Genomic DNA, 17500 nt, shown 5'->3' with positions numbered 1-17500 from the left:
GCACTTTTTGAAGACTGTTTGTTCCCATTCCGCCATGTAAATATTGGCATAGGCCGGTGCAAATTTCTTTCCCATTGCTGTACCTTTAATCTGTAAATAATGTTCATTATTAAATTGAAAGTCATTTCTCGTTAGGCCTAAGTGTAGTAATTGGACGAGGATTGCATCTGGTCTATTGGGTTGCCAATGTCTCTTAAGAATATTCCTCACCGCCTCAATTCCTCTATCCGTCTCAATGTTGGTGTAGAGACTGTCAACGTCCATAGTGAATAACATTGTTTTAGAAGTGAGATTTAGGGATCTAACAATTTCAACGAAATGAAAGGTGTCTTTGATGTAGCTCGGATGTTTTTGGGCTAAGGGGTTTAGAAATGAGTCTATGTACTCTGCAATTCTATATGATTCGCTCCCGCAGTCTGAGACTATGGGTCTACCTGGGGGAATTTTATGTGGAACTGTCCATGTTTCCGGATTTTTATGTATTTTTGGGAGGAGATAAAATATTCGTGGTAAGGGTTGTAATTGTGTAAAATATTCCAATTGTTTTTCAGTAATATACTGTAAATTGTGTAATTGTACCATCAAGCCTGTAATCTGGTCATATGTTTGATGGTATATTGGTGTTGATAACTTAGTGTAGTACTCCTTGTTGTTAAGTTGTCGATAAGCTTCAAAAAGATACTGTTGTCGATCCATAACAACAATATTATTTCCTTTGTCTGCTGGCTTTATGATGATATCTAAGTTAGATTTAAGCTGCCTGATTGCTTGTCGTTCCATTCTCGTTAAGTTTTGTTTGTCTTTTACTTGTTTGATTTTTGTGATGTCTGAATTAATTTTTTGGATGAAACTTTTTATTTCTGGGTCTATTTTTTGTTCTGGTGGGTTCCAATTTGATTGAGGTAGGAAGGGTTGTTTGTCATCTGATGTTGCATATTCAAAAAAACTGAGGATTTTAATTCTTCTGAAAAAGCTTTCAAGATCTATTTGAATTTGTGTATTATCTGGCTTTTGTACTGGGACAAACGTTAATCCTTTGTTTAAAATTTTTTCTTGTATCATGGTAAGTTTGAATGTACTTGATATGTTAACTATTGTATTGTTAAGATTGAGTGGTTCTTCTTGTAGGCTCGTTTTATTGCCATGTAAGTGTGTTAACCAATTATTTAGTATAGCTATAGCTGTTTCGTCCGTCCAATGAATGTTACCTAACTGGACCTGGAAAAACCTATTCGGAATTGCTGGGATGAAAGAATGCTGGTTAATGTATTGGTTCAAGGCTGTGATGGTCCTCTTCTGTTCTTGTGGGAGATTTGCACTATAATTGAGTTCAACTATAAAAATCTCTGCTTTAGGGAATTTTTGTTTTGTAGTATTCAATAGGATCTCGAGTTGTTTAATCGCAGTGGAAGGTTTTTGTGTGCGGTTATCAATACCAATTGATAACACCACTTTTTGTATTTTCGAAGAGGGTTGTAATTTGTTTAGAACAGTACTGATGTGGGAAAATTTTGCTCCAGGAAAACAGTCGAATTGTATGTTTGGATCCGGACAATGTTTAATTTTCATGAGGTTGGAATCTCCTATTATTAATGTAGATTTTTGTGGCAAAAATGGCCAATCTTCATTCTTGTCATTTGTGTGAAGATGTTGTATCATAGATATTGTAGTTACTTTTTGTATCATGGGGAATGTTGTGTCCGGTGATGATGAGTGTGTCTGTAATGACTGTGTAGGGTTGTGTCTATCCATCTCTGGGCTAACAGCTCTGTAGGACCAAGTAAGTGATTGGATAGGGGCTTTTAAAAGACCTAGAAAACTCGAACATGTCGGTGTAGATGACGGGGATGAAACTATGTGTTCCATAATTAAATTCTTAGAAGTACTTGGCACTGTTTGTGTTTGTATTTGCTGTTTTTTGTGTAATGTTATTGGTGTTGAGATGTCTGTATGTTCGGAAAGTGATCCTGCAATTTGTTGATTGTCCTGTTGTTGTTTTGTAGAAGTAGTCGTTTTTAATCCTTTCAATGTTAAGACCTTTTGTAAGTTCAAGATATATTCTTTTGTTTTTTGGATTGTTTTAGTTCTGAATTTATTCTTAACTTTTGTTTTGTGCCATTGTACAGCTTTTGAAAAAGCTTCCTCGCATCTATTTATATCGATAATTTTTTGTAATTTATTAAATAATGTTTTCAGGTTTGTTTTATAATGTTGAATTAATAAAACTTTAGTGTTATAAACCCAATTGTTTGCATTGATTGTTAATCTATTTGTTGTTGTAGTAGTTAACCCTGCTGGTTTTATTGAGTCTATTAGTGACTTTGATAATTGTACAATGTGTGTAGGGGTGTCCTCTTCAAGAATAGATAATTGGTGCATACTTTGTAACATTTTAAAAATTATTTTAACGGTTGGGATGAATGTATTTGTCCGGATATAAATGGGATTCATTGTATTGTTGTTCATTTTGTGATGACCGCCACATCCAGGTTACCTTGAAAAGAAATGTTTTTTTTGTAAATTAAATATTTAAGTTAGATATACTTATAATTAGGAAAGTACAAGTACATGACAGTTAAGAATCTTGGACAATTTTTAATAAAATATTTTAGGAAAAATAATTATTTTTATTCACACTTTTACTAAATTATCAATAAACATTTATATTTACGGAAACCAAATATAATATACATATCAATACATATTTTAATGTTTACATAAGAAAAAAAACTTTTGATACTCTTATTCTCCGTTTGTTACCTAAGACTACTATATAAAGTAGCTAGGTTTTTTGGGGAGAAATGGATACTGCAGTATATGTCTAAAAGGTGGTAGAAATGGACGATAGTTAGTTTTAAAGTATAGTTAGGGTAATTTAATTTTTTTTTTTTTTTTTTTTTTTTTTTTTTTTTTTTTTTTTTTTTTTTTTTTTTTTCCTCAAATATATTGTAACCAATTGTGAAGAATGGCCATGGCTGTGTCGTCTGTCCAGGTTATATTATTGTGTGAAACAGTAAAAACTTTATTTGATATGCTTGGGATATAACATTTATTTCTAATAAAGTCATTTAAAGTGACAATTGTTCGGATTTGTTTTTCTGGAAGTTTGCGGCTAAAATTGATTTCTGTGATGAAAATTTTAGTTCTGGGGAATTTTTGTGCGGCTATTTTTAATAGGATTTGTAATTGTTTAATAGCAGTGGTAGATGTTTGTGTACGGTTGAAAATACCTATGGAAAATATTATTGTATTTATTATGGGACAGGATTTTAATTTATGTAAAACGGAGGTAATGTGGATGAATTTTGCGCGTGGGAAACTGTCCAATTGAATATTGGGGTTGGGGCAATTTTTAATAGTGGATAGATTGGAGTCACCTATAATTAGAGCAGACTTTTTTGGTATTAAGAACCATTTTTTATTTTTGTAAAATGTATGGGGGTGTTGTAATATAATATATTTGGTCTCGTCATTCGTGGTAGTGGGTAAAATTTTATTTGGTATGTGTCTAACGTCGGTTATTTTTATAATTGGACTGTCAGTTACGTCGTCACTTGATTGTGACTGGACTGGGGTTGTTAGTAGATCGAAGTGTGTGGTATAAGTTGGGATTTGTGGTATAGGTGTAAAATTGTCATTGTGACTTAGTGCTGCATATTCGAAATCCGAATTTATGTCTTGTGTTTCCGGAGGGTCAATTACCTTTGTGTCTATAGGTGAAATGTTAATATTCGAATTAAAAATGTAGTTATGAGTTTTTTCAATAATCTCGAATCTTGCATTTTGTCTGAAATTTTTGTTATACCACCTTTTTGCCATATCAAATGCCTCTTGTGGCCGCTCCTTCCCAAAATCTTTTTCTAATTTGTTAAGTAATTTTTTTAGGTGTGTTTTATAATGGTCTATAACAATTGTTTGGGTAGTTTGAGCCCAATTATTTGCATTTATTATTAATTTTGAGCTAATTTGCGGGGTAACTCCTATGGGTCGAATTGAATTGATTAATGTATTGGATACTTTTTTTATATATTTGGGGATGTTCCCTTCTGTTAACGTCAGGTGATGCATATATTGCAGCATTTTGTACATTATTTTGGTTGCTGGTAAATCGAAATTTTCTTCAGTGAAAAGGATGGTGGTATTCATCCTTAAAATAAAACAGAAAGAGTTAATTTCTTATATAATTTTAAATACTTTATATGTAAGTAACATTAGTTATCGATGAAATTTTTTTTTTTTTTTTTTTTTTTTTTTTTTTTTTTTTTGAGGAAAAACCGAATAAATGTAACCTAAAATACAAACCATTTAAAATTGTTGTATCTATATTAATTTAATTATTATTGTATATCAAACTACGTTAATGTGATAAAGATAGAGAGCACGAGATCGACCAGGCGCGAGACTGGAAAATAGCCTTAAAGTTTTTGGGAATTATTCCCAAATTATAACATACCTGAGAGTGGTTTTGCTGAGATTTTTGAAATTTGAATGTAGTCTAATAGTGGACTATCTAGTGGAAGGAATCATTCCTTGTTAGACTTTATATTTACTTTTATTAAAAATATTTGTATTAAAAAATGCTACCTGGAGAGTTGTGTAGAGAAACGAACTGGTTGATGGACTAGCCCTCTGCTATGTCACGATGGGAATCTTCCTTTGTAGATATTACAAAATGTTAAAGATTTTTGAAAAAATTATTTCTTTTTTATTAAAAAATGAGGAAAAATTTTTTGTGAAAAACCACTTTTTAAAAAAATTTTGTGCTATCTGCATCGAAGTAGAGAGTACAGATCTTTATGTGGGCTACTAAAACCTATTTTGTAGGCAAACAATGGTCCCGACATGTTTCGCAGACATTACTGCTCATCAGGGGACTGTTTTTCGTCCACTAAGAGCCTTCCTCTCACTAAATGTGTAGCACAAATTTCCAAATCAAAAATCTTACTTTTTTTTAAAAAAATTAAAAAAATTCCATTAAAAAAATCCTTATTTAAAAGATTTTTTTAAAAAAAGTTTTAACTAGGTAAAGGTAATTAATTATTGAAATGGTTTTACCTCAGAATTAATCAAAAATAGTAGAAATGTTCTCTGAAACGTAGTAGAAATATGGAGGATTTGGTGAAGCAACCTACTCCGGAGTGAGTCTGGAAGCTTCTGACCAACTGTCAGCCAGTAACAGCTGCATAAAACCGTTTTTTTTAAAAAAAAAAACTGTGATGTCATAAACGTCAACATACCTGAAAGAATTAGCATATTTAAATTAGGAATTGTACATTTTGTAATATTAATATGGAGCTATTAATTATTTTAAAATGCTTTTTATCTTTTTGATCTCCTTTGATTGTCATTTAAACTGTCTTGTAAACCATCAAAATGAATGTTGGTTAACATGTGATTTAATTTGGTAAACGTATTGGCCAAAGGAAATCATATCAAATCACACATCTCATCGATATCCCACTCTCCATCTTCAGCACATATTTATGTAATAAATTTTAATCCTATCTATATTAACAAAAAAATGCTAATAGCCTAAGATCCTTTATGAAATGTTAAAAACGAACAAGAAATTGGTTTGATTTTTTAATATCTGATCATTGATTCGTTATATATAACTAATTCGTGTAGTTTAATTGGGAATTTATATTTTTTTATATTAAAAAGAATAATTTGGCGGGTTGAGTTCCGTAAAGAAATGTTTAAGTTTTTGAATGTAATTGAGGAAAGTGTGTTTAAAGAAAAGTGTGTTAGTAAAGATTTTAATGGGCAGTGACAGGAACTTGGAAAGCTCGGCTGCCGGTTTAAACTGTCTTTACCAAGATGGCGGGTGGCCAGCGGCCGCTGAAATCGCCGATAATAGTCCGAGTTATTAATGAAGTAATTTGTGTTGTGAGAAGACAGAATGGTAAGGTCTTTTGTCTGTCAACTTTGTTCGTGACTCGAGGTTAGTAACAAAGCTGTTAGGACGTATATTTACTGGAAAATTTATATTCGGCTGGAGTTAAAATGGCGGATCGGGTTTATTTTTTTAAAACAAAACCTTCGTTTTATGGAAGATCTTTGGATTTATTAATTATACTTTATGAAGATAAAACAAAGGGGGATAGTGTCTATCAATTATATACTGAACTGCGTTATGAAAAATTAGTTTGAAAGATTTTATATCGGAGGATTTATGTCGGGTGCGCAGCGTGACTGGTGAAACGGGAAAAGCAGGTATGTGTGTCTGTGTTGCAGTCAGTTTAAAAACCGTCAGTTAAGACCTGTAGTAGTAATTATGAGAAAAAAGTCAGTGAATTGGTCCTTATGAGCTATTATTCTTTTTTTAAAAACATTTTTTATAAATCTTAGTCCTTTCATGGTATGAATATTTAAAGGGGAAGGGAGAAATATTATTTGGGGAAAGTTTTTTTTAAAAAAATCTGGGGTTTGTATGGAAAGGAGTTTTATGGAGAGAACTGGGGGATGTGATTGGTTGTTGGGGTGGGTCGTGGTGGGTTTTTTTGCAAAGTTTTTTATAGGAGTTTCGAGGTGGGGGTTGTAAGCAAAATGAGGGGTTTTACTTTTGGTAGAGGGGATGGGAAGGTTGGGGTGGAGGGTGCATACTAGGTTTGAGTGATGGGTAAGCTTTGGACCGGGCTGGAGTAGAGGGAGAAGGTTGGATGAGGGAAGTTTCTACTGTAGGAGGAGTTCCCAGATGAGGGAAGGGGCTTCTATGGTTAGGACAAGGGTTTTTTTTAAGGACAGGACTATGTCAATCAAGGATGAAGTGTTAATGGATAATATAGGGGTAATGGGGGGAAGAAAAACTTGGTTAACAATATAAACCAATGTTTTTCCAGAAAATATTTGTCCTTTATGGAAATGTGTATTTTTTTGTAGGTTCCGTACAGTATGTGGACCCGTATAATTCTGGACTAGGAAGATTCGAGAAAAGCAAGGTCCTTTGGATTGTGTAAGTGTGTCTTGATATTATTATACACATAAACTGAATAATATGTGCACTTATACAATCTGTTAGAGGTGGTTGTGCTTATTAAAGGGTGGAATATTATCAGAAATATGTGAGGGAGAAAGATCATTTTCTAATTATTAAAAACTTGCCTAATGTAACTAACTGGGAATAGTTATCATTTTATTTAAACAGGGTTTAAAGCTTCATGATTTATGTAGGGGGGCAAACGGTTTAGTGGGGAACAGGGTTTGTGGAGGGGTAGGCTGTTTGTGAATGAGGGGGTATGTGGGGGAGAGAAAAGGGGCCTGTGAGGTTGAGTTGTGGGGAGGAGGGAGGCCTATGAGGTTGAGTTGTGGGGAGGAGGGGGGGGGTTTGTGAGGTTGAGGTGTGGGGAGGAAAAAGGTCTGTGAGGTTGAGTTGTGGGGAGAAGAGGGGCTTATGAGGTTGTGTTGTGGGGAGGAAGGGGAACTGTGAGGTTGAGTTGTGGAGAGGGGGGGTTGTAGGGAGGAGGGGGGTCTGTGAGGTTGAGTTGTGGGGAGGAAGGGGGCTTGTGAGATTAAGTCGTGGGGAGAAGGGGGGCCCTATAAGATTAAAATATGGGGAGGGGGGGGGTTCTGTAAAGTTGAGTTGTGGGGAGGAGGGGGAGGGTCTGTGAGATTAAGTTGTAGGGAGGAGGGGGATCTTGTGAGGTTGAATTGTGGGAAGGAAGGGGGGCCTGTAAGGTTGAGTTGTGGGGAAAAGGGGAGTCCTATAAGGTTAAGTTGTGGGGAGGAGGGGGGGTCTGTGTAGTTAAGTTGTGGATAGGAAGGGGGGTCTGTGAAATTGAGTTGTGGGGAGAAGAGGGGGTATGTGAGGTTAAGTTGTAGGGAGGAGAAAGGACCTGTGAGGTTGAGTTGTGGGAAGGAGAGGGGATCTATGAGGTTGAGTTGTGGGGAGGAAGGGGAGTAGTTGAGGTTAAGTTGTGGGGAGGAAGGGGAGTATGGTGAGGTTGAGTTGTGGGGAGAAGAAAGGACCTGTGAGGTTGAGTTGTGGGGAGAAGAAAGGACCTGTGAGGTTGAGTTGTGGGGAGGAAAGGGGAACTATGAGGTTGAGTTGTGGGGAGGGGTTTGGGCCTGTGAGGTGAGTTGTGGGGAGGAAGGGGAGTCTAGTAAGGTTGAGTTGTAGGGAGGAGAATGAACCTGTGAGGTTGAGTTGTGGGGAGGAGGGGGGATCTATGAGATTGAGATGTGGGGAGGAGTTGGGGTCTGTGAGGTCTGGTGAGGTTAAGTTGTGGGGAGGAGAAAGGACTTGCGAGTTTGAGTTCTGGGGAAGAGAGAGGACCTATGAGGTTGAGTTGTGGGTAGGAGTTGGAGCCTGTGGGGTTGAGTTGTGGGGAGGAAGGGGGGTCTGGTGAGGTTAAGTTGTGGGGAGGAGAAAGGGCTTGTGAGGTTGAATTGTAGGGAGGAGAGTGGACCTATGAGGTTGAGTTGTGGTGAGTAGTTGGGGCCTGTGAGGTTGAGTTGTGGGAAGGAAGGGGGGTCTGGTGAGGTTAAGTTGTGGGGAGGAGAAAGGACTTGTGAGGTTGAGTTCTGGGGAAGAGAGGGGACGTATGAGGTTGAGTTGTGGTGAGGAGTTGGGGCCTATGAGGTTGAGTTGTGTGGAGGAGTTGGGGCCTGTAAGGTTGAGTTGTGGGAAGGAAAGGGGATCTGGTGAGGTTAAGTTGTGGGGAGGAGAAAGGACTTGTGAGGTTGAGTTCTGGGGAAGAGAGGGGACCTATGAGGTTGAGTTGTGGTGAGGAGTTGGGGCCTATGAGGTTGAGTTGTGTGGAGGAGTTGGGGCCTGTAAGGTTGAGTTGTGGGGAGGAAAGGGGATCTGGTGAGGTTAAGTTGTGGGGAGGAGAAAGGACTTGTGAGGTTGAGTTCTGGGGAAGAGAGGGGACCTATGAGGTTGAGTTGTGGTGGGGAGTTGGGGCCTATGAGGTTGAGTTGTGTGGAGGAGTTGGGGCCTGTAAGGTTAAGTTGTGGGAAGGAAGGGTGGTTTTGTGAGGATGAGTTGTGGGGAGGAGAAAGGACCCTTGAGTTTGAATTGTGGAGAGGAGAGTGCATCTATGATGTTGAATTGTGGGGAGGAGTTGGGGTCTATAAGGTTGAGTTGTGGGAAAAAAAGGGGGGGCTCCGGTGAGGTCGAGTTATGTGGAGGAGAAAGGATCTGTGAGGTTAAATAGTGGGAGGAGAGGGTGTCTATGAGGTTAAGTTGTGGGGAGGAGTTGGGGCCTGTGAGGTTGAGTTTTGGGGAGGAAGGGGGGTCTGGTGTGGTATAAGTTGTGGGGAGGAGAAGGGATGTATGAGGTTGAATTGTGGGGAGGAAAGGGGACCTATGAGGTTGAGTTGTGGGGAGGAGTTGGGGTCTATGAGGTTGAGTTGTGGGGAGGAAGGGGGGTCTGGTGTGGTATAAGTTGTGGGGAGGAGAAAGGACTTGAGGTTAAGTTGTGGGAGAAGAGGGGACCTATGAGGTTGAGTTGTGGGGAGGAGTTGGGGCCTGTGAGGTTAAGTTGTAGGGAGGAAGGGGGGGTCTAGTAAGGTTGAATTGTGGGGAGGAGAAAGGAACTGTGAGGTTGAGTTGTGGGGAGGAGAGGGGACCTATGAGGTTGAGTTATCAGGAGGAGTTGGGGCCTGTGAGATTGATTTGTGGGGAGGAAGGGGGTCTGGTAAGGTTGAGTTGTGGGGAAGAGAAAGGACCTATGAGGTTAAATTGTGGGGGGGAAAATTGGGGCCTGTGAGGTATGTGTTGTGGGGAGGAAGGGGGGTCTGGTGAGGTTAAGTTGTGTGGAGGAAGAAAGGACCTGTGAGGTTGAGTTGTGGGGAGAAAGGGGGTCTGGTGAGGTTGAGTTGTGGGGGGGAGAAAGGACCTGTGAAGTTAAGTTGTGGGGAGGAGAGGGGAACTATGAGGTTGAGTTGTGGTGAGGAAGGGGGGTCGGGTGAACTTGAGTTGTAGGAAGGAGAAAGGACTTGTGAGGTTGAGTTGTGGGGACGAGAGGGAATCTATGAGGTTGAGTTGTGGGGGGGAGCTGGGGCCGATGAGGTTGAATTATGGGGAAGAAGTGGGGTCTGGTGAGGTTGAGTATGTAGGGAGGAGAGAGGACCTGTGAGGTTAAGTTGTGGGAAGGAGAGGTGATCTATCAGGTTTAGTTGTGGAGAGGAGAGGGGACCTCTGAGATTGAGTTGTGGAGAGGAGTTGGGACCTGTGAGGTTGAGTTGTGGGGAGGAAGAGGGGTCTAGTGAGGTTGGGTTGTGGGGAGGAGAAAGGACCTATGAGGTCGAATTGTGGGGAGGAGAGGGGACCTATAAGGTTGAGTTGTGGGGAAGGGTTGGGGCCTGTAAGGTTGAGTTGTGGGGAGGAAGGGGGATCTGGTGCGGTTGAATTGTGGGGAGGAGAAAGGACCTATGAGGTTGAGTTGTGGGGAGGAGAGAGGACTTATGAGGTTGAGTTGTGGGGAGAAGTTGGGGTCTGTGAGGTTGAATTGTGGGGAGGAAGGGGGGTCTGGTAAGGTTAAGTTGTGGGGAGGAGAAAGGACCTGTGAGATTGAGTTGTAGGGGAGGGGGCTCTGGTGAGGTTGAGTTGTGGGGAAGAGAAATGACTTGTGAGGTTAAGTTGTGGGAGGAGAGGGGATTTATGAAGTTGAGTTGTGGAGGGGAGTTGGGGCCTGTGAGGTTGAGTTGTGGGGAGGAAGGGGGATCTGGTGCGGTTGAATTGTGGGGAGGAGAAAGGACCTATGAGGTTGAGTTGTGGGGAAGAGAAAGGAACTGTGAGGTTGAGTTGTGGGGAGGAGTTGGGGCCTGTGAAGTTGAGATGTGGGGAGGAAAGGGGGTCGGGTGAGGTTGAGTTGTGGGGAGGAAGGGGGGTGTGGTGCGGTTGAGTTAAGGCGAGGAGAAAGGGCCCGTGAGTTTGAGTTGTGGGGAAGAGAGGGGATTTATGAGGTTAATTTGTGGGGAGGAGTTAGGACCAGTGAGGTTGAGTTGTGGGGAGGAAGGGGGGTCTGGTGAGGTTGGGTTGTGGGGAGGAGAAAGGACTTATGAGGTTGAGTTGTGGGGAGGAGGGGGGGATTCATGAGGTTAATTTGTGGGGAGGAGTTAGGACCAGTGAGGTTGAGTTGTGGGGAAGAAGGGGGATCTGGTAAAGTTGAGTTGTGGGGAGGAGAGAGGACCTGTGAGGTTGAGTTGTGGGAAGGAGAGGTGGCCTATGAAATTTAGTTGTGGAGAGGAGTTGGGGCCTGTAAGGTATGTGTTGTGGGGAGGAAGGGGGGTCTGGTGAGGTTAAGATTGTGGGGAGGAAGAAAGACCTATGAGGTTGAGTTGTGGGGAGGAGAGAGGACCTATGAAGTTGAGTTGTGGGGAGGAGTTGGGTCCTGTGAGGTTGAGTTATGGGGAGGAAAGGGGGTTCTGATGCAGTGGAGTTGTGGGGAGGAGAAAGGATCCATGAGGTTGAGTTATGGGGAGGAGAGGGGAATCCCTGAGGTTGAGTTGTGGGGAGGAGTTGTGGTCTATGAAGTTGAGTTGTGGGGGGAAAAAAAATAAACTGGTGAGATTGGGTTATAGGGAGGAGAAAGGACCTGTGAGGTTGAGTTGTGGGAAGAAGAGGGGATCTATGAGGTTGAGTTATGGGGAGCAGTTATGGCCTGCGAGGTTGAATTGTGGGGAGGAAGGAGGGTCTGGTGAGGTTGAGTTGTGGGGAGGAGAAAGGACTTGTGAGGTTCAGTTGTGGGGAGGAGAGGGAATCTATAAGTTTGAGTTGTGGGGAGGAATTGGGGCTTGTGAGATTGAGTCGTGGGGAGAAAGGGGGTCTGGTGAGTTTGAGTTGTGGGTAGGAGAAAGGACCTGTGAGGTTGAGTTGTGGGGAGAAAGGGGGTTTGGTGAGGTTGAGTTGTGGGGGGGGGGGGGAAAGAAAGGACCTGTGAAGTTGAGTTGTGGGGAGGAGAGGGGAACTATGAGGTTGAGTTGTGGGGAGGAAGGAGGGTCGGGTGAGCATTGAGTTGTAGGAAGGAGAAAGGACTTGTGAGGTTGAGTTGTGGGGACGAGAGGGAATCTATGAGGTTGAGTTGTGGGGGGGAGTTGGGGCCTATGAGGTTGAGTTATGGGGAAGAAGGGGGGTCTGGTGAGGTTGAGTATGTGGGGAGGAGAGAGGACCTGTGAGGTTAAGTTGTGGGAAGGAGAGGTAATCTATCAGGTTTAGTTGTGGAGAGGAGAGGGGACCTCTGAGATTGAGTTGTGGAGAGGAGTTGGGACCTGTGAGGTTGAGTTGTGGGGAGGAAGAGGCGTCTAGTGAGGTTGGGTTGTGGGGAGAAGAAAGGACCTGTGAGGTCGAATTGTGGGGAAGAGAGGGGACCTATAAGGTTGAGTTGTGGGGAAGAGTTGGGGCCTGTGAGGTTGAGTTGTGGGGAGGAAGGGGGGGTCTGGTGAGGTTGAGTTGTGGGGAGGAGAAAGGACTTGTGAGGTTGAGTTATGGGGAGGAGAGGGGGACTGTGAGGTTGAGTTGTGGGGAGGAGTTGGGGTCTGTGAGGTTGAGTAATGGGGAAGAAGGGAGGTCTGGCGAGGTTGAGTTGTGTGGAGAAGAAAGGATCTGTGAGGTTGAGTTGTGGGAGGAGAGGGGACTTATGAAGTTGAGTTGTGGAGAGGAGTTGGGGCCTGTGAGGTTGAGTTGTGGGGAGGAAGGGGGGTCTGGTACGGTTGAATTGTGGGGAGGAGAAGGACCTATGAGGTTGAGTTGTGGGGAAGAGAAAGGACCTGTCAGGTTGAGTTGTGGGGAGGAGTTGGGGCCTGTGAGGTTGAGATGTGGGAAGGAAAAGGGGGTCGGGTGCGGTTGAGTTGTGGGGAGGAAGGGGGGTATGGTGCGGTTGAGCTGAGGGGAGGAGAAAGGGCCTGTGAGGTTGAGTTGTGGGGAAGAGAGGGGATTTATGAGGTTAATTTGTGGGGAGGAGTTAGGACCTGTGAGGTTGAGTTGTGGGGAGGAAGGGGGGTCTGGTACGGTTGAGTTGTGGGGAGGAGAAAGGAACTGTGAGGTTGAGTTGTGGGGAGGAAAGGGAGCCTATGAGGTTGAGTTGTGGGGAGCAAAAAGGACTTGTGAGGTTGAGTTTTGGGGAGGAAGGGGGATCTGGTGAGGTTGATTCGTGGGGAGGAGAAAAGACCTGTGAGGTTGAGTTGTGGGGAGGAGAGGTGATCTATGAGGTTAAGTTGTGGAAAGGAAGGGGGGTCTGGTAAGGTTAAGTTGTGGGGAGGAGAAAAGACCTGTGAGATTGAGTTGTGGGGAGGAGCGGGGACGTATGGGGTTGAGTTGTGGTGAGGAGTTGGGGTCTATGAAATTGAGTTGTGGGGAGGAAGGGGGGTCCGGTGAGATTAAGTTGTAAGGAGGAGAAAGGACCTGTGAGGTTGAGTTGTGGGGAGGAGAAGGGACCTATGAGGTTAAGTTGTGGGTAGGAGTTCGGTCCTGTGAGGTTGAGTTATGGGGAGGAAGGGGGGTCTGGTGTGGTTGAGTTGTGGGGAGGGGAAAGGATCTATGAGGTTGAGTTGTGGGGAGGAGAGGAGAATACCTAAGGTTGAGTTGTGGGGAGGAGTTGTGGTGTATGAGGTTAAGTTGTGGGGGGAAAAAAAATAAATAAACTGGTGAGGTTGGGTTATAAGGAGGAGGAAGGACCTGTGAGGTTGAGTTGTGGGAAGAAGAGGGGATTCATGAGGTTGAGTTATGGGGAGCAGTTATGGTCTGCGAGGTTGAGTTGTGAGGAGGAAGGAGGGTCTGGTGAGGTTGAGTTGTGGGAAGGAGAAAGGACCTGTGAGGTTGAGTTATGGGAAGGAGAGGTGACCTATGAGATTTAGTTGTGGAGAGAAGTAGGGGCGTGTAAGTTTAAGTTGTGGGGAGGAAGGGGGGTCTGGTGAGGTTGAGTTGTCGGTAGGAGAAAGGACCTGTGAGGTTAAATTGTGGAAAGGAGAGGGGATCCATGGGGTTGAGTTGTGGGAAGGAGTTGGGGCCTGTAAGGTTGAGTTGTGGGGAGGAAGGGGGGCCTATGAGGTTGAGTTGTGGGGAGGAGAAAGGACTTATGAGGTTGAGTTGTGGGGAGGAAGGGGGGTCTGGTGAGGTTAAGTTGTGGGGAGGAGAAAGGACCTGTGAGGTTGAGTTGTGGGGAGGAGAGGGGACCTATAATGTTGGGTTGTGGGGAAGAATTGGGGCCTGTGAGGTTGAGTTGTGGGCAGGAAGGGGGGTCTGGTGAGATTGAGTTGTGGGTAGGAGAACGGATCTGTGAGGTTGAGTTATGGGAGGAGAGGGGACTTATGAGGTTGAGTTGTGGAGAGGAGTTGGGGCTTGTGAGGTTAAGTTGTAGGGAGGAAGGTGGTCTGGTGAGGTTGGGTTGTGGGGAAGAGAAAGGACCTATGAGATAGAGTTGTGGGGAGGATTTGGGGTCTATGGGGTTGGGTTGTAGGGAGGAAGGGGTGGTCTGGTGAGGTTGAGTTGTCAGAAGGAGGAAGGACCTGTGAGGTTTAGTTATGGGGAGGAGTTAGGGCCTATGAGGTTGAGTTGTGGGGAGGAAGGGGGGTCTGGTTCGGTTGAGTTGTGGGGAAGAGAAAGATCGCGCGAGGTTGAATTGTGGGGAGGAGAGGGGACCTATGGGGTTGAATTGTGGGGAGGAGTTGGGGGTTGTGAGGCTAAATTCTGAGGAGGAAGGGGGGTCTGGTGAGGTTGAGTTGTGGGGAGAAGGAAGGATCTGTTAGGTTGAGCTATGGGTGAGGAGAAGGGGCGTATGAGGTTGAGTTGTGGGGAGAAGTTGGGGCCTGTGAGGTTGAATTGTGGGGAGGAAGGGGGGTCTGGCGAAGTTTAATTGTGGGGTGGAGAAAGTAACTGAGGTTGAGTTATGGGGAAGAGAGGGGGCCTATGAGGTTGAATTGTGGGGATGAGTTGGGATTTATGAGGTTGAGTTGTGGGGTGGAGGGGGTGTCTGGTAAGGTTGAGTTGTGGGGAGGAGAAAGAACCTGTAAGGTTATGGGGAGGAGAGGGGTAGGGTTAGGTTTAGGGTTAGGGTTTAGGGGTTAGGGTTTAGGGGTTAGGGTTAGGATTCCGGGTTACGGACAGAAGGGTGTCCTTATAAAAGTGAGGATAGTGCCAGGGAAGATTATGGATAGGGCTAGGAATATGAAGATTTGTAGGATAGATATAAGAATCAAAAAAAAAAAAAAAAAAAAAAAAAAAAAAAAAAAAAAAAAAAAAAACGTGTATTATGACACTACTTGGAACAAGTTAATGTTATACGTGGCACTCGTCAAGGTTAGGATTCCGGGTTACGGACAGATGGGTGGTTACCCTTTTTTTTCTGCACCCAATAAGGGATACAGCGCCGAAGCGTCTGCCACTTTACTGGCGCACGTTCAACATTCTTTTCCGCATAGGATTTTACGTCATCTTGTTTCACGGAACTGAGAAAATATTTAAAAATTTAAAATAAAAACAAGTTGGAAAATAGTACGTGAGCAGCGAAGATTAGATTGTAGTTATATAAGAAGGTTGGGATGAAAGATTATTTAAAATTGTAAATGTGTAGGGTTTAGGGGTTAGGGTTAAGGGTTTGGGTTTAGGGTTAGGGTTGGGTTTAGGGTTGGGTTTAGGGTTTAGGGGTTAGGGTTAGGGTTTAGGGTTTGGGGTTAGGGGTTAGGGTTTAGGGGTTAGGGTTAGGGTTTAGGGTTAGGGTTAGGGTTAGTAAAACGACACCAAATTAGGGTTAGGGTTTAAGGTTAGGGTTTAGGTTAGGGTTAGGGTTAGGTTTAGGGTTAGGGTTAGGGTTAGGATTCCGGATTCTGGACAGAAGGGTAACCTTATAAAAGTGAGGATAGTGTCAGGGAAGATTATGGATAGGGCTAGAAATATGAAGGTTTGTAGGATAGATATAAGAATAAGAGAATAGGGGAGAGAAAAAAAATTTAATAAAAAAGGTCACTCTTTATGGAGTTTGGGTTAGGGTTGTGGACTGTATAGAATTTGCAGTTTTCGTCTTGACTATAGTTTGATAAAGGAAAAAGTGAGGAATGAAGTGTATTATAAATGTGTAAAGTTATTGGGTTAATGTTTTGGATAAGAGTTAGAACTAATATCCCAAAAAAAATATGTCTTAAAATGAATTAAAATATATATTCAATTCATGATTATTCTGAATCTCTTATATGATCAGGTATGTAGGTGGAAAGGCTTTGCCGTGAGGAGACCACCCTTGTTAGGGTTGAAGTACAACCAAAAACGCGTGTCTTATACCAGCTTACCCAGTCATTTGTCGTTTGTACAGAAATGTCTGTTGATTTATTCGAACTAAAGAATAATTTTTCTAATATGGGATAGTAGTGGGTTGGTTAGGGTTAAGTTGTAGTGTTATTGGTTTCTAAGGGTTAAGGGTTGTTGGATAAGGGTTAAAACTTGTATCCCAAGAAGAATATGTTTCATTTACTTAAAATTATAAAACTTAATATATTTTACGAAATAGCTTAAATGTCTGAGCGTGTGGCTGGGAAGGCTTTGCAGCGAGGAGACCACCCTTGTTAGGGTTGAAGTACAACCAAGAACGCGTGTCTTATACCAGCTTACCCAGTCATTTGTCGTTTGTACAGAAATGTCTGTTGATTTATTCGAACTAAAGAATAATTTTTCTAATATGGGATAGTAGTGGGTTGGTTAGGGTTAAGTTGTAGTGCTATTGGTTTCTAAGGGTTAAGGGTTGTTGGATAAGGGTTAAAACTTGTATCCCAAGAAGAATATGTTTCGTTTACTTAAAATTATAAAACTTAATATATTTTACAAAATAGTTTAAATGTCTGAGCGTGTGGCTGGGAAGGCTTTGCAGCGAGGAGACCACCCTTGTTAGGGTTGAAGTACAACCAAGAACGCGTGTCTTATACCAGCTTACCCAGTCATTTGTCGTTTGTACAGAAATGTCTGTTGATTTATTCGAACTAAAGAATAATTTTTCTAATATGGGATAGTAGTGGGTTGGTTAGGGTTAAGTTGTAGTGCTATTGGTTTCTAAGGGTTAAAGGTTGTTGGATAAGGGTTAGAACTTGTATCCCAAGAAGAATATGTTTCGTTTACTTAAAATTATAAAACTTAATATATTTTATGAAATAGCTTAAATGTCTGAGCGTGTGACTGGGAAGGCTTTGCAGCGAGGAGACCACCCTTGTTGGGGTTGAAGTAGCACCAAGATTGTGGGCCTTACACCAGATCGCCCTACATATTGCCGTAGATACAGAAATGTTTGTTAATTTATTAAATTTAAAGAATGATTTTTCTAATATGGGATAGTCGTGGGGTGGGGTTTAGGGTTAAGGTTAGGGTTTAGGGTTAGGGGTTAGGGTTTTAAGGTTTAGGGTTAGGTTTTAGGGTTAGGTTTTAGGGTTAGGGATTAGGGTTGGGGTTAGGGTTAAGGATTAGGGTTAGGGTTTGGGTTAGGGTCAGGGTCAGGGTGAGGGTGACGGTCGGGGTCAGGGTGGGGGTCAGGGTGGGGGTCAGGGTCAGGGTCGGGGTCAGGGTCAGGGTGGGGGT

The 17500-nt window shown here is 42.7% G+C and overlaps 1 protein-coding gene and 2 long non-coding RNA genes across 3 annotated transcripts in view; 1 reads left to right on the top strand and 2 right to left on the bottom strand.

Annotated features, from left to right (window-relative positions):
* Positions 1–5182, bottom strand: part of LOC140406748 (uncharacterized) — a 7200-nt gene extending 2018 nt beyond the window's left edge. The window contains exons 1-2 of the long non-coding RNA XR_011939273.1: positions 5056–5182; positions 4585–4654 (exon numbers count right to left, since the gene is read on the bottom strand). This is a non-coding gene — a long non-coding RNA (uncharacterized lncRNA). The remainder of the gene's footprint in view (positions 1–4584; positions 4655–5055) is intronic.
* LOC140406746 (uncharacterized) lies at positions 2529–4504 on the bottom strand. The gene is made up of 2 exons (XM_072494694.1): positions 4454–4504; positions 2529–4147 (listed from the first exon to the last, which is right to left on the bottom strand). The coding sequence occupies exon 2, from the start codon at positions 4144–4146 to the stop codon at positions 2938–2940; it is 1209 nt and encodes a 402-aa protein (XP_072350795.1). The 5' UTR covers position 4147; positions 4454–4504; the 3' UTR covers positions 2529–2937.
* Positions 5183–5681: 499 nt separating the features above from the next.
* LOC140406750 (uncharacterized) overlaps positions 5682–17500 on the top strand; it is a 23079-nt gene continuing 11260 nt past the window's right edge. The window contains exons 1-2 of the long non-coding RNA XR_011939275.1: positions 5682–5944; positions 6883–6955. This is a non-coding gene — a long non-coding RNA (uncharacterized lncRNA). The remainder of the gene's footprint in view (positions 5945–6882; positions 6956–17500) is intronic.

This window comes from Scyliorhinus torazame, unplaced genomic scaffold, assembly GCF_047496885.1.
Source record: "Scyliorhinus torazame isolate Kashiwa2021f unplaced genomic scaffold, sScyTor2.1 scaffold_836, whole genome shotgun sequence".
NCBI lineage: Eukaryota > Metazoa > Chordata > Chondrichthyes > Carcharhiniformes > Scyliorhinidae > Scyliorhinus > Scyliorhinus torazame.
Note: the sequence above shows the minus strand (reverse complement) of the source record. Positions and strands in the feature narration are given on the sequence as shown.